Source organism: Cydia pomonella, chromosome 8 (assembly GCF_033807575.1).
Source record: "Cydia pomonella isolate Wapato2018A chromosome 8, ilCydPomo1, whole genome shotgun sequence".
Classification (NCBI taxonomy): domain Eukaryota; kingdom Metazoa; phylum Arthropoda; class Insecta; order Lepidoptera; family Tortricidae; genus Cydia; species Cydia pomonella.
In genome coordinates, this window is record NC_084710.1 from 18,155,325 (window position 1) to 18,182,359 (window position 27,035).

The 27,035-nt window shown below is 35.9% G+C and overlaps 2 protein-coding genes across 2 annotated transcripts in view; both read left to right on the plus strand.

The window, feature by feature from the left end:
• Positions 1-27,035, plus strand: part of LOC133520763 (GTP-binding protein SAR1b) — a 356,904-nt gene that overhangs the window by 166,124 nt on the left and 163,745 nt on the right. The window lies entirely within an intron of this gene.
• LOC133520323 (uncharacterized) lies at positions 3,324-7,529 on the plus strand. The gene is made up of 3 exons (XM_061854696.1): positions 3,324-3,328; positions 3,712-4,015; positions 5,328-7,529. The coding sequence occupies exons 1-3, from the start codon at positions 3,324-3,326 to the stop codon at positions 5,583-5,585; spliced, it is 567 nt and encodes a 188-aa protein (XP_061710680.1). The 3' UTR covers positions 5,586-7,529.

Here is a 27,035-nt window from a genome sequence, read left to right on the forward strand (position 1 = left end):
CTCCAAGTTTTACTGTTTTATTGGTAAAGCCTGCTTGTTACTAAGAAGCACTTGTGAATTGAGTCTTATTCGTAGTTATAGCAAAGATGGTCTGACAAACAAGTGCCAATATTGTTATTAGAATCTCTAAAATGATAATTAGTAGTCATCTCCACTAATCTGCACCCTAGTCTCGACGTTGTGCGATACGAGGTCTGTTGGGGCTAGTACAGTCGACGACCAAGATATAAACTGAAATAGATATCATAGATACATGAAAGAAAAAGTGACCAAGGCCTCCAGTGCCCAGGGCTGGAATCGAACCAGAGTCGTCTGATTTCGCCAGATTACAAAGCAGCGTCAGCGTCTAGTTAACTCTATGGCTGCTGTTCGTCGTAACGTCGGTCAACTGCGCAGCGACGCCATTTTCTATAGCGCTGAGTAGCGCTCAAAAGACGCTAGGGGTGGCCCTAAGGTGCAAAAAGTTTAAACAGACATGTTATCTTTGACGTCGACTGTACCATCAAACAAAGCAGGTAAGTTTTACGAGTGTCGCGGTTATCACAATGGTGCCGCAACCGGATGCGGTGACGGTGTGCAAGCGAGACAGCGTTATGGGTCATACATATTTGATTGTATGCTTAACTCGTTCGCGTCTTTCCTGTAGACATCGCAAAGTTAAGATAATCAAAAGTAATTTTTTCTACTGCGCCCTTTACAGGCGGGACACATAAATATCCGGGTCGTTAACTTTTGATGCTTTGTCACAGAAGTGACCTTTTTCTGAAATGTGGTAGACCCGTATATCCAATTGCGGCATCAATGTACAAACCGCCTAATGCACTTCCACCGTGGGCACGCATAGCTTGAATGAAGTACGTGCGTCACGTCTCCTACTTATTATATTTTTAGAGAATAATTGGCGAACTTGCCCCAGCAGACCTTATGCTTTAGCCATGCTTTGTATTGGCAACTAAGTTATATAGCGAAGTTTGCCAGATCTGTACGCCATGGCAAACTTTATTTTAGGTGTATTCGAGTTGTCTGAACAAAAGCGTGTTGTCACAAAATTATGCCAAAGTTAGAATAACATTGTTGTATTTTGGACTCGTGTTTTTGTAAATTAAGTTAACATGCGTGGGTTTTTTTTATTTAAGATTATCGTATTGATATGAAACTTTGGGTTACAATTTAATGTGAGGTGATCCAAGGTCGATAATAAAAAATCTATAATCTTCATAACAATATCATTAGTGTTGAGTTAGTGACATTGCTATGATTACACGATGTTCAGTCACCATCATATATATATCGGAGCGGCCAAAATGCTCACAAATATCTGAACAAAGCCTCATCAAGACTTTAAAATGCATGTTCAGATATTTTTGTGCACCTTGGCCGCTGTCTGATGGGGACTGTTCATAAAATTATAAAGAAAATTGGTCATGTCGTCCTCGGCTCATCTCATCAAAACTAAGTTGTCGTGAAAAAAATATTTATTTATTTCCCTAGCCGTAAGATGTAACACCTATAGTTTTGAGTGATTTAACTTTTGTTTGATACCTTTTTTGCCTTTAACATTTTAAAGCTAAAATTATGGTATGTAAGCAAAACCGAGTGAGTCAATCAGATTGTAAAATAATTGGTACAATAAATTCGCCTTATCTAAAGAGGAAGCATCGCTTAAGAGGCTTAAAATAAGAATTATTTTAGATACTAATATTTTACTAATGCTAGATTGTATATAATAAAATATTTTTATAAGATATTTTGTAATCACTGTATTTTGTCGTATTTTTATAAAACGCATGTATTAGAATAAAAATCATGTTTTGTTTGTTGTGGTTTTCTTTATGGCTTCCTAACCTAGATTGTACTCCATCGAAAGATGTTTGAACCCAGGGTCTTGAGAAAGTTCCATTATCCAGAATGACCCTTTCACGCAATAATACGCAAATCGGAGTTTATTTTATACACCGTGTGAGCTTTATTAACATACATTAATGTGTGCTTTTGTTCCGAGCTGACACAAACCTATTATATGCCAGTGACCCAGTTTGATATAACGCTACTACAACAATGTGATCGCTTCGAGTTTTAGCTAAAGTTATGTTCCAAACGTTTCAGCGCAATTTGGGCATAGGGCATGCAGTACCGATTCCGGTAAAAATAATTTCATTTAGGAAATCATAGGATTATTTTTAAGAAATGACTAATTTCTGTATATTTTTTTTATCAAGAAATCACTATGGTCCTCTACATTTTGGGACTTTGCCTATTCTTATCCAAATGTGTGTGTTTATCATAGCAACATTATTAAATGTTATTTAATTCCCCGATCTAAAGTACTACACTACTACTACGAGTAAAAATAAATAAAATAAAAAGCCTTTATTGATTCACTGCGAGATTACAGTATATCTTAAATAGATATAAAGTTTCTTTATGTTTTAAGTTTACTCGTAAAGACCCCTCTTTGGGTGAAGGCCTCCTCCAGTTTTCGCCAAGTATTTCTATCCTTGGCCTTCTGTGGCCAATATTTGCCAGCTGTAGCCACTATCTCATCGGTCCACCTTTCCTTGGGCTTCCTGTGTTTCTGGTCCCGGTGGGGCCGCACTACTACGCGTAACCTACTGCTAAAATGTACTGGCGAGTACCGGTACCGGGTGTTCAGTACCGGTTCTTTCGACACTATAAAATTCTCGAGAATTTCAGAACGGGATTTCCCCTGCTCTATGCGCAACGAAAACGAAACTCAAATGTCAAAGTACCGCGGGTGAATCTACTTATTTGCCATGGTACGACGCCTCGGTCACACACCATGACTATCTATATGGGATTTTGCATCCAGCTGGTATTTTGTGGTTATAACTAGTTATATGACCATTTGACAGAGCATTTTTTACTATCTGTGTTACTGTTATACCCTGGCTCACGGGACAGTATAATTGCAAAAAAAAAGATGATTCCCGCGTTCATCTATTTTGTTAGTACTTTCGGAAATACATAAAGCAGAGTACCCCGATCAGCACAATGGGTGCCTATCGAGCCGACACGTTTACTGCCAAAATAAACCTGGTAGATATTAAACCTTGAATTTAAAACTACAAACAAGTACGTTCAGATGTGTATGTATCCGTTGAAAATTGTTTTGTATAAATTAAAAATTAATTTTAAACAACACAAAAGAAATTATTTCGGCTTAAAGAAGTAAAAAAACAGAAAAAGAAAGCAATTATTCCGGCATAAGATGTATAAATAGATAAATACCACAATATAAAGCCTATTTAACTCCGCGCCATAATCAAAGTGACCGTGTTATAACTTTCTTCGTCGCTTCCGTAATGAGGTAAGAATTACTAATTACTTTTAATTGAGTTTGTGTTTGACTGTGCTCCCATTGTTCCATTGTGGTAGATTAACACGATAACGTTTCCTAATCATTGTTGCTTAGTTCGAGAAGATGTTTAGTGAAACTGTTTATCATATGTTTGAGTTCCATGAAGTTTCATTTAACAGTTTGTTAGGTACCTATTTAATGAGTACAATACAAGAAAAGTAAACTTATGCTTAATTTACTCGTAAATGCAGAATCAACTCCAATAAATTCTACCTATCCCTAGCAATGGAATATTCGCTCGTCTTATATTCAATTTTAAGATTTTTGATGAAGACTGAAGAATCTAAAGAAATTTCCGATCTCGCAATTTAGTTATGAATATCGGTGCCAAGGTACTATAGGGAAGAGCTCACAGTCCAGGCAAATGATGAGATAGCTAGTTCAATCTCTACTTTCTTCTTATTCCTATGTTTACAGCGCGGCCTCTGCTGCTTCCCCGGCTTGGGCACGGTTGGAGCTCGCGGCACTAATGGCCGCGGCGAGGAAGCCTTGCTGCTTGAGAGACAGGGCCGGGCCTCGCAGCAAACCCGTTCATCCAGCCTTCCGCCCCCGCCGTCTGCCCTGCCGCGTCCACCAAGGAAACCCTCGGCCAGGACCACGAGATACGACCGCTTGGAACACACGAACAACAGGAAGGTATGTCCTGCTTGAGAGACATAGCAGGGTCTCATAGCAAACCCGTTCATTCAGCCTTCCGCTTCCACCGTCTATTCTGCCGCATCCACCAAGAATACCTACCCTCGGCTAGAACCATGAAGGTACGAGGGGCTGGAATACAGTGACAAAAGGAAGGTATGTGGCCTATTCCACAATTCTAGGAAATTCCTTCTCATACCTGCAATTGATTAGACATGCAAATGCACGAAACGCATGTGTATAAACAATCAATAAAATCACGTGGCGCGGTCATTCACTGCTGCATTCCGTAGGCAAAACAGATTAAGATAAGATAAGGCCCACATGCCCGGCTCGCATTCATTTCGGAAGCAATCTCAGTGATTGAATTGAAACGTCCGGTAAACAACATGCACATACATACCTGCAGCTGACTAGATTGGCACAAATCATTCGTCCCATATTAACAAGGTACGAATGTAATAACGTTAAGTCGGATATAAACACGATATGCTAGCCAGTTTACATTGCTTGATTTTTAAATATTACTTTTTGTAGCGTTAGTCAACGTCATCTAATTAAAAATTAACTAAATTACTGTAGGTATACTGTATCTGCGCCGTAGAATATAGGGACCATAAGTATATTAATAGCGCAGTTGGTCTGATTCAATAAATCAATGAAATTACAGGCTTCTCAAGCGTTCGATACACAATTTAACTATGTACACCGGAAATTAGCTTTTTATCGAATAACGCGCGAAGGCAATCTTATTGGCGTGTCTGCAATAAAATGGTTTTGCAGCGATTCGAGTGATAACTAGACCTTGATGTATACCACACCTACTATTTAATGTAATGAATTGTATGATCCTTTGTTTAGTTTCAAATTTTTGTGAAACTAACACTTGACGACAGCAAATTAAGCACACACCACGGGGCACTGCACTGACCCGTGGTGTGAGGGTCACTCAAACTATTTGGGTCGAATATCGTTTGACGTCATGTTTCGATCGACATTTAGAGCCGTGACTGAGCGAATAAGTCGTCATCTATAATCGATATCGTCATGTCTTTCCTTTCATTTCATTTAGTAAACTATTATTACTAAATAAAAGGAAAGGAAAAGGAATTACCTGAGCCAGCCGTTTTACTCGTCAATATTGAATTTGTTTGTGTCACAAGAGAGCTTTCTAGTTTAAATCGGTGATTTAAATAGCACATCAATTAAGTGCATTTAAAGACAAGTACAGGCATTAAGATACGGTGGTTAGTATATGGCCAAATCTGATCTTTCCTCAAAAATTCGTTGTGTTTAAAACTATACTTTTCAGGACTCTGACGGCTCGGGCTCAATAGCTTCCACGGCCTCTCGCAGCTCACCACTTCCCTACGACACCGTGCGCAAGCTCCCCTCCGTGCCGACGTCGGCCTCGCTGCCCGCGGCCGAGTCCCGCGAGTCCCTCGTGCGGCCCCGGGATTCGAGTCTGCCGTCGCCTTCGAAGCTCGCGGTGTACGCGGCGGCGCGGCGCCGCTCCGCGGAGTCAGCGAAGGATAACAAACGGACGCATCATTATCGAATTCAGTTCTAGTCATTGAGTACCTAACTTATGTGTCTTTTAATAACGTCTTGGGTAGTCTCTTTTGTTTTTGACGAAAGCACACTAGTTGAACCTAATTTCTGGTTGTGAATTTTATCGGCATTTAGTGCTCCTGACATAATATTACCGTCCATAATACTTTCTTATCTTCTGCCATGTTTCCGAGTCGAACTGGGCCCCTGGAATGTAAAAAAAAACATACTTATAATTATAACCTAAAGACGCATATGTTGCGCGCGCGTAGCACAATTTTTCTTTTATAGTCGAAATTATGCTAGCTCCAAAACTTTTGGTTATGGCTTATGGCACAGCGTCACATAGAAAGGGTTTCATAATGACTTGGGACAAACGCGCCTATACCTTTGTCCGTACCTACATATATAATACTCAAAACTTGCACATTGCATAAGTTACGGGGAAGATACTCGCAAGTTTTGACTTTGTTGGTTACGTTTACATATATGTGTTTAATTGAAGTCAATTAAACTAAAACTGCTTTAAATGTAGTCATGTCAAACGAAAACGTCACAAGAAATATATGAGATAATTCATAATTAATTTCTATGTTTTAAAGAAAATGTTTAAATAAGATATGAATTTTAAATATAATTTCGTGTGTCGTGGGTCTACCACTTAACCGCGGCATTTAGTAGAGTATTTAGCTGTGGAGTGTTTTTTTAGTAAAAAGGTTGATTAGGTCATCAAATGCCACAGTTAAATGGAAGACAATTGTTGTAGCGATGTGAGTATAATATGTTATTAACTTGCATTTAGTGTGCCACCTATTGTTTCGTATATCGCCCTTTAACGGCTCAAAGTAACTGTATGGACCTACCTAGTTGTGAACTTATTTTTACTCATTTAAGTTAGTTTCAGTCACTATATTAAGTATAAACGGAGCCGTATAAAGATTTGTGTGATTAATTAATTGTAAGCGAGAAAAACACGAAGTAATGTAGAAACACTAGAAACTGTAGTGTGTGTATAAAAACTTTTCATCGAGTGTACCTTAACGTTAGGTGACCCAACAACTTAGGTCAATCGTTCTACTTAATCAGGTATTTTTAAATTAAATAACGTGACATGACGAGAGAAAGAACGACAATAACGAGTTATTGTGTCAGATTATAAAATTATCATTTGATTAAGTTTCAGTTCCTGACAAAGTCCTGTTATGATGTTCTCAGGAAGTCGAAAGTGTGATGTCACCGCACCATCCTCATTAATTAATTTGGCAGATAAGAAAATGGCTCATTCACACGTTAACCGTCCATAATTTATTTGCATGACGACCATAATTCTGATATGATTTGATCAATCACTATATAACTGTACTTTTGATTGAGGTTCGTCATCTTATCGCCAATAACTGAATCAAACTCGTGTACGAGCCATATCAAAACTCGGTAAATAATCGTTGCATCTATTTCGGTTGGAAATTGCTTGTATCACGGTAATATCGAGTTTGGGAGAAGTCCGAGCTGAAAACGATTTGAAGAATCAACGGGGTTTACGCCAAACAAATGTCAATCATATTACGTAAGTACTTATGCTTTATTAACTCATTCATTGCATTCGAAGTACCTATATACTGAAGCGCGAAGTGATACGAACAGTTTTCTCTACATATTGAGTTGATTGCTAGGTATTACGGCGTACGAATTGCTATGAACGCAACCACGCAGTGAATGAGTTGAAATAGCTTATTATATAACTACGAGTATGTAATTGTTAAAGTCTGAGTTTGAAATATGCTGATTTGCTGGTTTACGCAGCAAATTGCATCCTTTTAACGAGGACTAATGCGTTTAATTTCACCGCTAGGGGCGCTAGTGTAGACGGAGGTCTTCCAAAATGTCAAATACATAGTACTTTTGGGGGTTACAAGCTTTTTTATCGTGAATTTTTACTCCTTATTCATAATTGTGGTATTTTTTTTTTAAAGTGCCAACTAAAATATATATAAAATTAAACAGGTTTATATACGGCATATTAAATATAATAGTAGTTTATTTGACTGCTACATAATAAAAGGCGTTAAAATACACGAGGGTGGGTTTAAGAAACGAACGAAGTGAGTTTCTTAAAAAGATCACACGAGTGTTTTAATGCCCAATTATGTACAGTTACATACACTATTTTATCTACACACATATTATAAACTTTCTATGAAATATTCACTAACCCAAATTACAGCCTCTGTTAGGGCATCGTTGCTCTCTTGGCGGATATGTGGTGGCGTCACCGAAATATTTTTATCGCTTATTTTACACGAAATTTTTGCCATAGTTACCTTAAAAATAACAAAACATATTCATTTTATACTTAAAACTAATTAAAAGATAAACTGTACGTCAAATGGCGGTAAATGAAAACTTTTTTCACGCATGTTTTTTTTTTTTAATTCAGAGACAAACGAGTCGGGGGGCCTATTTCCGTATCATTCGATACAAACTAACATGCGAGATATGTCAAAATTGTATGCAATTGACATTTCATTTCGAACAAAAAGGAATCTCGACTGATATTAGAATAGAGGTCAAACCGAATTGCTTTTTTTTTCAGAGATGTTCCAAATTTGAATGCATAACCAAATCGATTTTGATATAGTTATGAAGCTATAACTACATTATCACAGATAAGAAATTTGTTGTAACAAAACAGTTTATCGTAATGTTGGCCATTATTTACGGATTTTGAAGGCATCATAGAGGATTTATGATATGAGTGTAGATAAAGATATTTTATTATTCAAGTAGGCATATTACAATGCGCTTATGAACGTCAAATAAAGCTACACGGGCGGCTCTAACCCTACACCTCTGACCCGAGAAGATTTAAATCCCCCCTCAATTGGAGGAGGGTATCCCAATAAGGACCGACAAGAAACTTGGCGGGACACATCTATTAAATACTTTTGTGTATATTAGAACGTATTTTTTTTCCGCACATGAGAGGAGGCCTGTGCGCAGCAGTGGGACGTATACGCTGAATTATTATTTATTCATTGTTATTAAGTGTTATTTTTTAAATAAGCATAACATAAATTTGACAGCTCTTTTTCTGGACCACCATCTGCAGTGGCGCCAACTGGTGATCACAAAAACGGTAGCCCACTGGGTAGCCCTCATTAAAACAACTTACATTACTTCAGCATAGTCAACTTTAGGATATTTATATGGTGTAAACTCTCGTACGGGACGTAAAACGTTTTAAAGCTCTCGACAGCTGGTGTAATGTTTGATAATTGGTTCATTCCACACCTTTTTCGCTGAAATACAACATTTCATTTGTTTCAAGCTTTTTATTTCTACTTTAAATGAAGTGTGGGTACTAGAACCTTGCTCTATAAACATTCTGCTAGACAGCGTGGGATGTTTAAATATCTTGATGGTAAGTAAAACATTATCTGCTTAAGAAACAATTACATTTTTTGAAGGATTCTTTGATGGATGGTCAGTCAGCATCAAATACTTATAGCGTTAAAAGTATCTTCAAAACTCTTAATACCTAATTTAACAAAAAGGGATATCTCTCTAAACGTAGAAAAATCGGACTCTGACAGATACTTATGAACGCGAACTCCAAGAGATATATCCCTATTTGAAAAAGTAGGTATTCCCAAATACCTGATAATTTTCGTGCGCTGTTTCATCCGCTACTATCAGTGCTTACTGTACAGGATGCGCTTTAATAAGAATAAAAAGTACTTAATAAAAACAGCTTATTGTAAACTAACAAAAACGTTACGGCATGCATATTCTTGCTGTCAATTTCGTAATCAATGTTAGGAAATATAGTATGCGCAATCTACCGACCTTGATCCTGACATTCGCTTGCGAAATGAGGGCGAGGCGACTCACGCTCAGGACCCGAACAGCACAGCTGGCTCAATTGCGCTCAGCTTTATTCATTCATTGATGTTATCGCTTTGACGCAAGTAATTATAGCGGCTGTTTGATTTGGCGTGACCGATGGAGATTGGTCAGTATTTAAATAATGGTCTTTATTCTCTAAGTAAGTCACTGAGGTACTTTTATAAGTCATATATGTAGATAAAGGAGGCCAATATCAATAGGATGGAGAAAGGCCAACAAGAAGAAGGAATAGTGTAAGTGAAGAAGGATAAAGACACTTAACTTTCAGTAATTTAGCCGCACTTAGCTTTCGTTATACCTAAAGAAGTTATATTTGTATCTACCACGTTGGGATACGCAGAAAAAAAATCATTAAAAATCCCGTTGCTGACAAGTTGATCCTTTCATAGTAACCGCATTTTAAGTAAACAACGTTGTATTTTCTTGTTTATTTTTAGATTGTAAGAGCTCGGCAACTACCACGGCTAGTTTTATAAATATATCTAGATCAATACTGAAGAACACAGGTTTGGCACTTGACAGAATTGCCAGTTTCATAAAAGGAAACTCAATGTATCAGTAAAACCCGGAGTAAAACACAAATTTTTATTTATGACAAACTTATAAAAGAGTATCAATACACACAAAACAATAATATATAAATAAACTACTAACTTATTCTAAAAGACCTCCGTGGGCTGCACCGGGTGCAAAGGTGCCCATCACACTTGCCGCGTTACCGCGCTGGATAGCGATGGCCAACCTCTGCACCAGGTACGAACCCGCGCGGGCATCAGAGGTCTACTAGTTAAGGAGTAAAATAGTTTTTAGAAAGTAACACCGATCGCTAATTAGGGAACCCTAACCCTATTACTAAGACTCCGCTATCCGTCCGTCCGTCTGTCACCAGGCTGTATCTTATGAACCGCTATAACAAATACTAAAAAGTACGGAGCCCTCGGTGGGCGAGTCCGACTCGCACTCGTCCGGTTTTTTTTATATATATGTATATATATATATATATATATAGTAGAATCTCTATAACTTAAAGTTCAAGGGAAACATTAAAAACTTTGAGTTATCGAGTTTTTAACTTACTATGGGTTTAAGTTAGGGAGTTTTTATTGGCTCATATTTTTGCTTAGAGAGGTTCGTTTAAATACGATTTGGGTATGAATCGGTTACCTACTGCGTTAACTATAAGTACAAAATGTTAATTTATGAAGATTATAATATACTTTATCTTAGATTTAAAGTTACAAACTTACGATTATTTTAATACATTTTATTTAATTTACACAAAAAACGCCAAATTTCAGTACTTAAATGGTAATTAATTTGTAGAATTATTAATTTTCGTTTTGAATTTATTTCACTAGGAATATGTACTTCACGGGGAACGGCTAGAAACATTGACATATATTTGAGGACGGGCCTTACGGGCAATAAGAATGGGGTCAGTACAGCGGTGTCACGCACACGAATTCGAGCCAATCGTGCAGTCTAACGCCACAACGCGATTGGTTGATGAGTTCGTATAACGCGTGCGATTGGGCGCAACTAGTTGCGATAGACTGCACGATTGGCTCGAATTCGTGAGTGACACCACTGAACTAGCACCATTCTTAGTGCCCGTAAGGCCTGTCAGATATATGTCAATGGCTAGAAACGAATGACCCAAACAAGTTACAGTACTTAGGCCTCAGGTAGAGCTTCAATAGAAACAATGATCGATTCTACAATTCAAACTTTTAGCCATCTGGTCAACACGTGAACGCAATAAAAACCAATTTCTCAACAGAACCTTGTGATTACATATATTTCAAATTAATCTAATCAATTCTCTAAGTTGTAGAGGTCTTCAAAACACAACTTTAAGTTGCTGAGGTGCTCAAATGAGATACTCAAATTATTTGTATAAGTTGTAGAGGTTTCTTACTTTAAGATAGAGAGGTTTTGGGCTCTTCATTAACTTATAGAGGTTATTACGTTATCGAGACTCTACTGTACATAAATGCACGTGCCCGGACTGACTCACTGATTTATCAACGCAGAGCCGAAACTATAAACTCTGGAAAGTTGAAATTTGCACACTAGGTTGCATTTATAAAGTGTACAAGAGATAAGAAGCTATTTTAGCCCCTTAAAGGCTAAAAAAAAAAAAAGCTTAAAAAGGGGATGAAAGTTTGTATGGAGATCAAGTTTTATATTAAGTTAGGTGTTGAAACCTCGTAATAAGACATTTTCATACAATACGTGAATAATAATTACAGCGTTTATGATCATTCATCCCCCACTCTATTGGGTAGTAAGGTTTGTAACTGGAACGATTTTAGTAGGGACTTGAAATTAGTAGGAAGAGGAAATATTAGAAAGTACGAAAAATAATTTTAGTGCTTTTGAAAATTCAACCCTTAATATGGTTAAAAAGGGGTTGAAAGTGTGTTTCGGGAAATCAATCCACACAGATGAAGTCGTGGATAACAGCGATATATCTATTAAGATTAATATATCCTCCCTTATCACTGAAGAAACTAGGGACGGTCTCAAGTATTTTTGTTACCGGTTGACCTGGAGCAAAAATATTTTTTTAATTATTAGGTGATTGGTTATTATGAAACCTATATCTTCCTTAAAATATTGAAAAATCAAGGTCAAGAACAGTTAAATAGGTATTTCTTAATGTTATAATTACTCCTGTTATATCACGTATTTGCTCAAGTAATTAATAACTTAGTACCAACCTATTTGCGTAGGTCGGAGGTCGATTAAGATTCTATTTATAAACACAAATGTAGCTAGAGAAACTATTCTAGTTAAGGTAGATTACTGTTCAAAATTAAATATCATCTTATTTGGTACTGTCATTTAGGCACGGAAGATCTAAAGTTTTACGATACCAAATTGTTCATTTTTAAATGAGACTTAAAAAAATCAAAGTATTTTAAAATTAGCACAAAGACAAGGGTTTGCAGCTTGAGATGTAATCCATTTCCATTTCACAGGTGAATAACCGTTAAATTAAAACCGCAACATTCTTCTTCGTATTTACCTACGTAAAACGAACGCGTAACTCCACGCGGAGCTCGGAGTTTTTTCCTAAAATGCCTGCTGTGAAATTATATTATCTCTTCATAACTGAAGACACAAATAGACTAATGTGTTATGTCCTTTATACAGGCATTCAGTGTTGAGATTTTTTTCCGGCTGGGGAAAATAACGAGACTTGAACACTTTTCACACGTATATGTCGCGGAACGCCGCGGGCATCAAGCACGGATGAGCGATCGGCGATCATCGATAAATCGACCCAACGTGCAAATTAGGTGCTCGATCCGCCAGACGATAATACGACGTACGAGGTATGAAAAAATATTTATTAGGTAGGAAGCTGGATATCACCTATCTCAGCCAAGTGAAAAAGAAATGCATCGTAAGAGCAAATCAAAAGACTGGCCCAGGAAAGAAAGGATTGGCAATTACTCCACTGACAAGAGCAAAGCTCTTAACTAATGATGATGATGAGGAAGTTGGAAGGATAAAGAAGTTAAATGAAGATGTTTAAGTTTAAACTCCGCCTGTTGTGTAGCACGTATTGCAGGTGTCCTTTAAAAAGCAGCACACACTAACCTGTTTACATTTCGATTCTTTCAACTTTTACTGCTTTCTAGATAAAGTGAATAAAAGTAAAAACAAAATTTTGTTATATTACCTATCTTAATAAATAAGAAAAAAGATGCTAATCTTACCAAATATCACCAAGGGGGAGGGGGGAGTAATAAAGTAGCCCAAAAAACCTCACGTGATTTGTGCACAAGCCCTTATATATTTACAAATGATGATTTCTATCCGATTAAATAAATACTCTTCTTGACGGTAAACAGATATAATTAAAAGTATCTCCTTATTTTTCTCTTCTAGAACTATCGTCTCATCTAGAATTATCTCCATATTCATTCCTCGCAAGCGTCTCAGATTGTAAACCACATTCAATATGGAGCTGAAGTGCTCCGTTGAACGGCCGGCCTCGGGCCACGGTACTCTGTATACCTATGTATCAAACCGGTCGCGCGCGATTTTTTGCCGGCGCGCGCGCACGCAGTCATGTAATCGTGGGTGATCGCGGAGCCTACTTTCGTTCGTGTTACCGTTTCCACGGTAAGCTGGTAAGTGTTGAGCTTCAAAAGATGGAAGTATTATAGGATTCTGTAATTTAATAATGAGTCGGATGTTACGAAAAAAACTTAACTTCTCTATAATAACCCAAGACCGAAGTGATCCCACAAGTGCTCCGTGAACAAAGTTTTTACAGAGCTCTAGAAAGAAACGATTCTTTGGTATGTGGTTGCGTCGTAGGTTCATTAGGTTCGATTAAGTACCTGCGTTTTATATTAATCCTGTAAACATCAGATAATAAAGGTACTATGCAAGTGCGAAAAATAGGAAATACGCAACGAGTGGAGATAAAATAAAACACGACCAAAGGACGAGTTGCGAATTACCTTTTTGCACGTGTACTGTACAACGTTTTACAGTAAAGTAGCCGCACCGCTACTAACCGCACCGGAGCGGTAAAGTAGCACCATATGTCTCCTTTTTTCCTCGCGTTGTCCCGGCATTTTTCCCCAGAATTGGCGTAGGCACTAGTTTTTACGAAAGCGACTGTCATCTGACCTTCCAACCCAGAGGCAAAACTAGGCCTTATTGGGATAAGTCCGATTTCCTCATGATGTTTTCTTTTACCGAAAAGCGACTGGTAAATATTAATGATATTTCGCACATAAATTCCTAAAAACTCATTGGTACGAGCCGGGGATCCGCGACTTCCAGATTGTCGCACGCTCTTACCGCTAGGCCACCAGCGCTTCAAAGTAGCACCATATGTCCTGTAAAAATTTGATTTTTTTTAATATTCTACGGAACTTTATTCAGTAGTGTCTGGTGTATTATTAAGTCGATAGTTTATTATTATATTAGTCGAAACCCCGTGAGTTTTGGAGATGGATGCTTAAAATTCGAGATACACAAACGCGATCCTCACTAGATTCACTAGTCTGCAGTTTTGTCCAAAGTAGCAGACCCATATTTAGTTAAAATTCCCCAGTAAGGATACTTAGTATAGGAAATAAAGGTAGTGGACCCCGCTGTAATTCCTCTGCCAGAAAAAACTTTACAGTATGATAAAGTATCAATAAATAAAAAGTATTGTCTTAATTTCCAACGAATAATAATAATAGGATTTAAGTAAATACCTAAAGTATTAAATCGTTAATATCTTTTTACGGAAAAATGCTCCGTTCAAACTTTCTTCACCAGACATATTCATGTAACGTATTACAACAATATATGAAATATCCAAAAAAATATCCCAGCAGAAATACCAATATTAATAAAATATAATTTTTGAACGTGTCTTGGACCGGAAAATTACTCCATCTAATTTTTTCACTGAAATGCCATTTTATTGCCGTTTTATAGCTACAAAATGAAAATCTAATAAAAATCCATGTAACTATACTATTTTCAGAAATTGCCTTTTTACTCGCTGTGACAAATTTCTCTATCCATTTTATTTATTGAATTAAGATCACAGTTTTATTTCCATCCAACTATAAAAACATCCAAAAAAATAACGAGCGTATTAAAAACTTAACATATCGGGAGCAGTGTGTAGGGAGCGGGGTGTACAAGCGGGGTGCGGGAGCGGTACCGGCCGCCGCCAGCGCGCGCGCCGCGCCTGCCCGGCGCGGCGGTGGCAGCTTGCTACTTCTCTATTCGTTCGCGTATCGCCTAGGTGCATAGGTTACTGTTTATAAAAATATTGCTACATGTTTCTTTTTTGACCTGCCTAATGCCTGCCTGTCTGTGTAGTACCTACCGTAAGTATAGTCTCTACCGTACCTACAAATGAAGTAGGTAGGTTATGCGATATGTCTAATTTAAATATTTATATTCTTAAATTCATTTTATTCAATTCGAGTCGTACGTATTAGGCCACCAAACGAAGGAAAAAACGGGGAAATAATTCGTGTATAAGCGAATTTTGGCATAGTTGTAGATAAATAACATACTGAAAGTACTGATAGATGGTGGTGGCGCTATTGTGTACGGGGGAGGGAGGGTTTAAATGTCCCTTTTTTAGTTTATCTTAAATAACTCGTGAACGGTGGCCCATATCAAAAAATGATCTATCACGCAAATCATCTATATAACATTTCCTACAAGAAAAATTCAGTACACTTTTTACTAGGATCAATATTTAAAAAGATATTAAAGCGAGAAAAATAATTAAAATCAATTTTCTTGTCCATTTTTCTATATTTTCGTAAACGGTAGCAATTAGCAATAAACGCTGTAAAATGTAAATAATCTACACAAAACTTCTACAAAAAAGATTCAGTACACTTTGTGAAAGGATCAATATTTAAAAATATATTAAAAAGGAAAAGTTAATAAAACCAATTCTAAGGTTCATTTTCTTTAGTTTTCGTAAATAATTTGTAAAGTATGACCCATAGCAAAAAAATGTCTTATACATAAATATATAAGTAACATAAAAATTTTTATAAGAAATATCTAGCACACTTTTCGCTAGGATGAATATTTAAAAAGATACTAATGCGGGAATGTTAATAATAATCAATTTTAAAAACCCTTTTTAGTTTTCGTAAGTAACTCGTAAACGGTAGCCCGTAGCAAAACACATTCTTATACATAAAGAATGCACATAATATTTCCTACAAAAAATAATTCGATCACTTTTCTCTAGGATCAATATTTAAGAAGATATTATAGGGGGTAAATCAATTCATAGGTACTTTTTTAGTTGTTTGTAAATAACTCTTAAACGGTGCTCCAGTGCAATAAGAATGTTAAACATAAATACTTAACATAAAATTTTCTGGAAAAAAGATTTCTTACACTTTTTCTTTAGGATCAATATTATTGAGATATTAAACGGCGAAAGTTAATTTTAATCAATTCTGCACATTATTTGTGTTTCTCGCTTTAAAAGCTTAATAAATATTGATCTTAGGGAAAAGTGTTCCGCATGTCTTTTGTAGAATTTTTTATTATAATTGTTTATATACACATATATATTTTTTGCTATAGGTCATACTTTACAAATTATTTACGAAAAACTAAAAAAAGAGACCTGAGGATTCATTGTAAGTAACTTTGCTCCTCTTTGACTAAAAAACCGGACAAGTGCGAGTCGGACTCGCCCACCGAGGGTTCCGTACTTTTTAGTATTTGTTGTTATAGCGGCAACAGAAATACATATAAATATACATATTTCTGTCATAGCATGCCAAACTATAATTCTAAACGTAACCAGCGACAATGATATCGCTCGGAGCGCACGTGAGACAATTGCATCGACGCGGCTGCTAGCTTTAAATGGCCCTTTTTTAGTTTATCTTAAATAACTCGTAAACGGTGGCCCATATCAAAAAATGTTCTTTCACGCAAATCATCTAAATAAAATTTCGTACAAGAAAAATTCAGTCCACTTTTTCACTAGGATCAATATTTAAAAATATATTAAAGCGGGAAAGTTAATAAAACCAATTAATTCTAAGGTTCCTTTTCTTTAGTTTTTGTAAATAATTTCTAAAGTATGACCCATAGCAAAAAAATGTCTCATACATAAATAAGTACTTAACATAAAATTTTCTATAAGAAATATGTAGCACACTTTTCGCTAGGATGAATATTTAAAAAGATACTAAAGCGAAAAATAGGGAAAAATGTTCCGCATGTCTTTTGTAGAAATTTTTATTATAATTGTTTATATATATATATATATATATATATATTGCTATAGGTCATAATCAGGGGTCGGACAAAAAATGCGGATGACGTAAAAATGACGTAATCTTGCACACAGGATGATGTTTGAGTTTGTATTTAAACTTCCGTGTGACATGTAGTAACAAAGTAGTATTAATGACGTAACAAAATAATTGTAAATAAATCCATGGAATTAATAATACAGGTGGTAGGGTGATGTAGTGAATAAAATAAATTGCACGAAACTTGTTACCATATGGTATAATTATTTGAAATTAGAACAAGTCTGTGGGATCCTCAGATAAATAGGTTTAGTAGTCAAAAGTGGGAACAGTAGGTAAGATTAGTAAAAATAAAAAAAGATAATTTGTTATTATACTTATTATTTAATGAAATTATGCATAGATGACTATTTTTGTCCGACAAAAATTATGGTAACTGTTTTTGTATATTCACCATCCATGCATTTTTTTATGAAATTACGGAAGTTTTCATTTTGTAGTTGCACCCAGGGTATGTTTGCTGCTATCATAAAATTTGTAAGGTTCATATTAAATTCACTTTGCCCTTTTTTTTTCTACGTTTCCGACATGTTTGGTTGTCTCCAAATGTCTTTTAATATTGCTTACCTTCGTTGGTATATCTTGATTACAGCAAGAGCAGTATACGTGTTTGTCACGTACCTCCAAAAACGGAAAATTGCCACAATATTCGAGTAAAGATGACATTTAATATAAATTTTAGCTAAATATAATCGTGAAGATACAATAGCTAAACAATAACGAAGTCAATTTATTGTTCATCTGATTGACAAAAAATACTATTTGAAATCATCCTATAAGTGGTTTGACGTCATCCGCACTTTTTGTACGACCCCTGCTGATTATAATGAATTTTAATATCTCATTAAATATTGATCCTAGCGAAAAAATTTACGGAACTTTTGTTGTACAAAATTACATTTCTATTATTAATGTATAAAGAACTTTTTGCATTGGGCCACTGTTTACGAGTTATTTACGAAAAACAAAAAAAAATAGGGACTTGTAAATTGTTTGTGATTTACTTTCCCCCTTTAATATTGTTTTAAATATTGATCCTGGAGAAAAGTGTTCTGTATGTTTTTTGTAGGAAATATTATGTTAATTATTTATGTATAAGAACCTGTTTTGTTATGAGCTGCCGTTTAAGAGTTATTTACGAAAAACTAAGAAGTGACTTTAAAATTGATTAGTATAAATATTCCCTCTTTAGTATCTTTTTAAATGTTGATCCTAGCGAAAAGTTTCATATATCTTTCCTGTAGAAAAAATTATGGTTAATATTTATGTTTGAGAGATTTTTTGCTATGGATCATACTTTACAAATTATTTACGAAAAACGAAATCAAAGGAACCTTAGAATTGATTTTAATTGACTTTCCCCCTTTAATATCTTTTTAAATATTGATACTCTCAAAAAGTTTACTGAATCTTTTTTGTAAAAAAAATGTGTAAATTATTTACGTTTTACAAGGTTTTTGCTATTTATGGGTTATTCACGAAAATATAGTAAAATGGACCATAAAATTGATTTTAACTAACTTTCCCGCTTTAATATTTTTTAAATGTTGATCCTAGCGAAAAAGTGCACTGAATCTTTCGATAAGGCAATTTAATATATATTATTTACGTTAAAGAACATTTTTTGCTATGGGCCACCGTTTATGAGTTATTTAAGAAAAACTGAAAAAAGGGACCTTTAAACCTTATAGTACAAGTTTCATCAAAACTGGTTCAGTAGTTTTAAAGATCTCGACGGTTAAGTTTTAAGATATCGCAATTTATTAACGATAAGCATACAATAAGTAGGTAATCTTTATTACGTGGCAAAAATTCTAGAACCTAGTTGTTTTTGACGTCGGTTGTTATTAACGTCTTTAGCGTGATATTATTCTAATCAATGTTATATAAAACTGCGTAGGTATATATTATTCGGTACAAAGAAAACGCAAAAATCACTAAATGTAGTGTAAAGACTCACACATCAGTGACAACGACAACTCCCTTCTTAAGTGTGGACTGCGGGTCACGCGGTCGGGTCGTACTAGTAGCACAAGGCCACTAATCTGCGCTTAACTGCTAAGGGAAGACGGTACATTATTGCGTAACCGCGGGATGGATTTATCTTCGCTTCAAAAATTTCGGTGTTCTGGATGATATTTCTTTTGGATATTTTGAATTTAAGTGTATACGTGACTACTTAGTATATATTTAAAAAGAATACAGGCTGAGAAATTTTCCACTCTCAGTTTTTAATAGTTGTAAAATACATACATTTGGGTATGTATTTTTTTTTTGGATATTCTTACCCACTACGCCAAATTATATTCTAAGATCATATAAGAAGAAAAAAATGACAGAGCAATTTTCCGATGAAAATGAGCGTCAAAAAAAAGGAATTATCATTTAAAAAAAATCACATGTTTGACAAAATTTTTAGATTTTTTTCTAGTATTACATACTGATACAAATAACTTATTTGGTAAAATAATTTTGGACAGAGGAATTACTCGGTTAAAAATATAAACAGATTTATATTTTTACGTATAAATACCTAACTTAGAAGTGTTTTTTTTTTGGATATTTATATGTTAGTTTCGACTCATACTATACAATAACCAAGCAAAATTTCATCGACTGATAAATTAATGCATGGGTCTCCATACAACGACTTGCTTCATTTCCTACACTATACTAGGGAGAATGCAATTTAATTTTTATAGTCTGGTTTAGTGGGTTCGCTAATATTAGCGAGAAGAAAATAATCATTTAATAAAGATTATTAAAAAAGGTGTAGAATTCGCAGAATTGAAGATGAAACATGATCGGAAATGCCGAGCTTTATTAAGTCCGAGTCACATGTGTTATGAGTCATAGTCTCATCGTTGAAACCCCTGCAAGTCTTTCGTGACTTATTTAGATGAAATTTCCTTAAATTCTCTGTAATGCTCGTGTTAACCTTCTACGAGTTTAACCTTTACCTTGGAATACGATTATTAAAGTATTTGCCTCAAAACTATTATAGTTTTACGAGCACTGCTCATATTAACAACGCGGTAGCGCTATCTAAGTAAATAAAACGTAGGTACTTGTTTTTGTCGTGTTGTGTGCTTAAGTTTATCTCATTGGTAATAGACAAGTTTGAAAAGAAGAAAGAATACACTTTCTACAGGAGAAGGTAGCTGGAAGAGTTCTCTTATAGGGATTAAAAGTTCGCAATTGTACCTAAAGTCCTTTTTTTTTGCCTGTGTTGTCGGTACAATAATAAAGTGATTACTATTACAATTCTATCTATAATGTCTTTTAAGGAAATGCACATTCCAGTTTTACTAAAGTACCTAATACTTATAGGTTAGACACCGAGCTAGAGACCTTATTAAGCAAAATTGCACCTACTCTTCCCTAAACTAGTTATCCATCAATCCGTTTCACAAGCCCATAAGTAAACAACGTATGGTACCGGCAGGAGCAACTTTCACTGCCGGAGCTTGGCTGCTCGCTCGTCAGTTCCTTGGCAGTAAACTTGTGACAGACTTTCAATATTGTGTAATTGTGTTAATTATGCATTTCAATCAGTCTTCCGGCATCGTGGTCGGAAAAGTCTGCTTTGATGTACTCGTGTGTTTGTAGTGGAGGACAATGAGACATTTTCTATTTATTCCGACCAAAATTTCCGCCTGACCGACAGAGATTTGGCGGTTTCCGAATTTACCGACACTGATTAATGCCCTACTCTACATGGATGGAAAATGCTATTCTTATGATAAAGAAACAAATTTAAAAGCAAATAGAAAATCATAATTGCTAACGAAATAAACTTGACCTATTTTCATAAGACAGCGAATTACATAAAGCTACTTGTCTTGTTTTTCTCGGTATTGAGAAAATAATGAGGATAAAATTAGCAACTTTAAGAGGATCAGAAATCTTTTTAGCATGTTGGAGAAATAAAAGCAAAATTCGTCCGCCAATATTCTGAGAAAAGATGAGAATAATTTTAAACGCCCGCCCGTCTAAGTAATCTACTCGTATTAATGTCACAATATTTTTAAGAAAAAGGTCTCTTCTGTGAACAATAAATAAATAAATAAAAGTTAACGACCCGAGTGAAATATATTTAAACATCATGCTTTTCTTATTAAAGTCATACTTGAGACTTTAATAAGAAAAGCGAAACTACTGAAAAAAATTATACTTACACAAGAGTGCAGCGTAAAAGAACTTTTGATTCTTTCACCTTTGCGATGTCTACCGACCGGAAAGACACGACCGCGTTAAGCATATAAAAAAATGTATGTATGACCCATTATTGCCTTTTTCCTCGTCTCTGCTGAATAAGTCGCGACAATGTAAGTTTAAACGCTAAAGTGACCTTGCCTCTTTTATTTAGTGCTGGATGCATTACATAACACTGCACGTCCACGTGGAGGCATAATCGATTCCTCTTGACCCAAATCCGGCGGGTCAAAGCCGTGTCGCGGCTCCGCCAGGCATCATAATAGACCTAGCACATGTGCGAACTAATGTTACGGTGGGCCGGGGCTGTTATGGGCGACGGTGGTATATGACTCGGTATTGAGAACCTACCTCGGTATTACAAAAGTCTGATCTGCATATCTTTTGCTTATATAATATAAGAATTTTATGTACTAACGAGATCTTAATGGTAATTAAAGGAATATTACAGCTACGCGGCAATCGCAGCAGCGTACCATACCTATATTGACTGCGCTGTACAAGTATACTAACTTGTTAATCTTCTACGCAGGGGTCTCCAAACTTTTTTACCTGAGGGCCATATTGCACCTCAGAAACTTTCGCGCGGGCCACTATCGGGCGGGGGAGTTTAGTTGTTGCTGTTAGGAACAGTTCCACTCTCAATTAATGCTGAACTCCTGGAGCCTGGGATCCGTTTGGCAAAATCCCGTGGGCCCGATTTGGCCCGCGGGTTCGGTTCAGAGACCGGGGTTCTAATGTAAGGCAAGATCGATTAAGATATATATATATATTGGCGTCGCGTTAAGAAACCGCATCAGTGTGATGCCACCTATCCAGAACAGGGATCGTTAAAAAACATAAGTCTAATGCAGCAAGGTGCTCACTGTATTATTGTATACAGTATGTATCTGAACGTAAAACAATTACTCAAACCCGTTAACGTTTAGGTCATACTGGGCAACTTTTACTATGGGATCAACCCCGAAATTGCGAAAAAAAATTATACTCTCATAGAAATGTTCAACATCAGACCAGCAAAATGTATGAAGCAGTATTTTTTTTATCGCGATTTCAGGGCTGCTGGTCCCATAGTAAAAGTTGCTCAGTATGCCCTAAACATTAACAGGTTTAAGTAATTGCTATACGTTCAGATACTGTATTTATTGAACAATCTGTAACATGATAAAACCATCAAGAAAATAGCGAATTTCCATCTTAAATGTCATCAACGCACTTACAATACAACCCATCTGGTGTTGCAGTAAAGCGATTGGTCTGCCCGTTTGCCTCCTATATCATAAAAAAAAGAAATGAAAAATTACAAGTCTGTTCGATTGGCGTTTTCTATGTACCGTTGTGTCGGTTGTCATCTCATCTCGGCTAGGCAGGTATGTTTCCATGGTAACACATTTCAAGACAGCTTGTTTACAATTTACGCGGGCGTGAATTGAACATTATTTTTTGATATATCAAAATATCGCTCGTTAAAACAAAACACCGTGTATTTAAGTCTAGTCTAGGCTAAAATTAATTTCATTAAAATTGAAAAAGATAATGTTAATTGGGTATAAACGTAAAAAGTTTCCTTTCTCCTTTTAAATATTGGGCAAGAAGCTCGCCAGATGTACGTAATTAAAGTAATTAATTAATACGTAATTAAGGAAGTAAGAACATCGTGGCCCGTGGGTATTTTGATCGTATAGATAATTGTAGAATAATATGTAATGTAGGTAAACTACTAAACTAGGTATTGTTGCATTTACCTACTTTCTTATATCTATGTAGCTTGTCGAAACTTATTTACCAATTTGGTACATTGGTACCTACTAGCTACAGTCGCCGACTTTAACTGTTGGTTGGTTTGGTTGTTGGTTTTAATGTAATTTGTTGGGCCATTTAGTTAGAGTAATACATATACCCCCTTATTCATAAACGTGAACTAAAGTTACGATGCCGCTAATAATCGTTTGTCCCTTTCCATCATACCAATACGTCGGAAAGGGACAAACGATGATCAGCGGCATCGTAACTTTAGTACACGTTTATGAATAAGGGGGATAGTTTGGGTTTGAGACTAATTAGGTCATATTTGTCCAAGATTGCCTTTTGGATATCTACTTATTCATGACCTGATATTTATAGTCCGAAAAAACTAAATTTATTGTTATTATATTTGTAATTTTGTATCCCATTAAAAACATTTTTGTGTAAAATGTTGCCAAGACGAGACCATAATGGCTCGCACTGCCAAGAAGTTATCAGATCTCATATAGAGCCGAGCTAATCTCTACATACGCCCTAACCTCACAAACTCAGAACACAACTTAAACTCGGAGTTTTTTAGATGTCGATAAAATCTAAAGTATAAGTTATGCAATTGACACTTTACATGTTTAATAAGTCCACTATTGACATCATATCTCGAGAATTTTGTTTATCTGGTATAATCCAAACCTAAGTTATGTTATGAGGGTTCGAGAAAACGACGAAGCGCTTCGAGAAATTGTAGGTAGTGCCCTTGCGCTTCGCTTGGCTGTCTAGGCCTATGAAAGAGAAATTTAAATGCGTGGGGTGTAGGTGGGTGTAGACTTTGCGATTTAGGTATATTTATTTAGGAAATGTGGGAGCGTAAATGTTAATATAACAACTTGGTTAAAGATGATACTATTACTAATAAAGTAATAGTATCATGTTTTAACCAAGTTCGCACAATGACCAAAAGTATACATATTAACCTACTAATCGTTTCTTAACGCAAATTACATTGTATCATTTTATATACTGGAAACAATACAATGTGTGCCTGTTACCGACCTATCTTTAGATGTAGTTACTCAACACTTTTTTAATTTCTAATTCTCTCTATGAACTTTTTCTCACGTTTAATTTAATTTAAAATACCCATACTAGTATAAATTCTACGCGTTATGTTAAATATACGTTCTATGTCACAATCCTGAGCGGAGAACCTTCACACGTTTAGTAGGTCAAGAGCAATGTCGCGAGGAACACGAAAGCGAATTATTTACGCTGTCGACCATTTCGTGAAATGTTACCTGATTTTTGAACATACATGGCCGATTCTCGGTTTTTTTTTTAAATAAATAAATATTATAGGACATTATTACACAGTTTTGTATAAACTTGCATGGTATATTTTTTATTGACTTTCAAATATTTGATACAATTGTTAATATTATAAGTATTTGTAAATTTTTGTTTTTGCAGGGTGTATGAAGCCGGATACTTGCTCGACTACTTATTTAGATAACAGGGAGGATTATCAACTTATTAAGTATTAGATGTTACCTACTCGTATATTTACCAAAAAGGTTAGTCATGTATTGAGTAGCTATACAACTTGCCTAATAAAGCGTAGTTATACAACTTGCCTAATAAAGGAGAATGTGCAAGCGCCATGAAGTTTATACAGAATGTAACAAAAATAGTGGGGATCGGTGTGGGGGTTGGCCGACATTGGACGACCTGGCCCATAGAAAACAAAATTGCGTCGAAAATATATATACCTATACTTTTCCTAATCAGAATACGATACCGAATATGTCCTTAAACGGACCCCCACCATCGATTGATACCCCCCACTATTTTTGTTACATCCTGAATAGTTAAAAAATATTTTTAAAAATCTATACCTACTTTACAAGTTGTTTTTTTTAACCCTTAGTCATTACTTCGCAAGGTGAAGGACACATAAAGGCCATGCTGAACAATTCTACGTGATCAACCCCGAAATGTGGAAAAAAGAATTTGTCTGTTTCATACATTTCGTCGTTACATCCAATGCCGCGATGTTTTCTACGAGACAACCAACATTTTATTATACGATTACAGGGGTAGGTTGTTGTTCTGTATAACCTACACCTACACAATTATCTCGCCGAGTTTGCCTAAGGGTTGAAAATACACCATATATTTATACAATACCACAGGTAGCCCCTATGCAGAACCTTAACCCTGCCGGCACAGCAGTGGCAGGCTTCGCAGCGTAGTCGCACGCGCACAGCGTAACCCAATTGCCAACTTTCACAACGTTGCGTAACTAGGTCCCTTCCATATCACAATGCTATGGCAATATTGAAAGGTGATCCGAAAGTTGCCAGGCGGATTTACTGAAAAGTTCAGGGGGCTTCAAGTTTATACCTACATGCTTGTTGCCTTTTCATAAATCTTAATAAAGGTGTAATCGTCGCCATATTGCCATCGCAACAGGTGAACCGATTTGGATTAAACGGGTACGTAAGTAGTCAAAATATTAGGTACTAAAATTACGGTTTTTCTTGCCGTTAGAACATGTCAAAGGAAAAATATCAAAACACATCGGCATTCTAAAACATTACTCTCCCTTCTTCGTTAGTCGGCGAAAGAGAGTAAAAACTTATTTGTGTGAACTTGTTCATATCCGGCTTATACGATGACATCGCGGCTCTGCACGAAAGTAGGCCGCTCGCGACCAGTTTTTTTAACGAGTCATAATGTGATACGGAACGAGTACTGTAAACAGGCAGTACCAGTCCTAATAGGTATCTAAAGCAATTCAGGAGAGAATTATATGCCAGCTGTTAGTGGATTCAGCTAAGACAGTAAATAAAACTAGGTCACCATAATCTTTCCCTGATCATGTACTTTTTATGGTCGAACACGTTTAAATAGTCGCATTTGCACGTATATTAATCGTATTTATTGATATTATTGACTATTAATGATTAAATGCCTACGATGGGCAGGGCAGGTTTTACGGATGAACGTCATGAACGGATACATAGCGGATCAAACAACGCTTCAAAAGTATCTACCATTCTGTAACAGCTTAACAAAACAAAAAGTGATAGTTCTATATGTAGAATAATTTAGACTGTAAAAGATATATATATATATATATATATATATATATATATATATATATATATATATATAGGACGTGAATTTTAGAGATTTCTCTACATTTAAAAAAGGTATCCCGATCCCGAATAACAGATACTTTTGGTGCGTTGTTTCCTCCGCTACTTTTGATGCTGACTTTTACGGAGTCATAATTAAGTTTAACTTAAAAAATCTGTATCTATTTCTGGGTTAATTTATCGGCCATAGTCGATTTACACACTGTATATGGATAATAGACATGTACTTAAATACAAGAAAAACATCAAACACATAATTTTATCACAGAAAAGTGTACGTAGTTTTTCCTCAGGCGAGAACGTTAATTGTGTATTTGTTTAGTTGTTCGAATTCCTCCGATAACCCAGTCCGCGGTTGACTCACTTGACTGAATAATGCCGGGTCATTAGCAGAAATGGTAATTAAGCCACAACAATTCCAATACAATAAGAAGGTTATTTTATTTAGTGTATAAAGTATTTTTCACAAAAAAGCGCTGGTGGCCTAGCGGTAAGAGCGTGCGACTTGCAATCCGGAGGTTCGGGCTTAAACCCCGGCTCGTACCAATGAGTTTTTCGAAACTTATCATTTGATATTTACCAGTCGCTTTTCCGTGAAGGAAAACATCGTGA

Bases quoted from the DNA above. Each gene is read 5' to 3' on its own strand.
- LOC133520323 (XM_061854696.1), top strand. The intron at 4,016-5,327 runs GTATGTCCTGCT...TATACTTTTCAG, and splicing joins AACACACGAACAACAGGAAG to GACTCTGACGGCTCGGGCTC.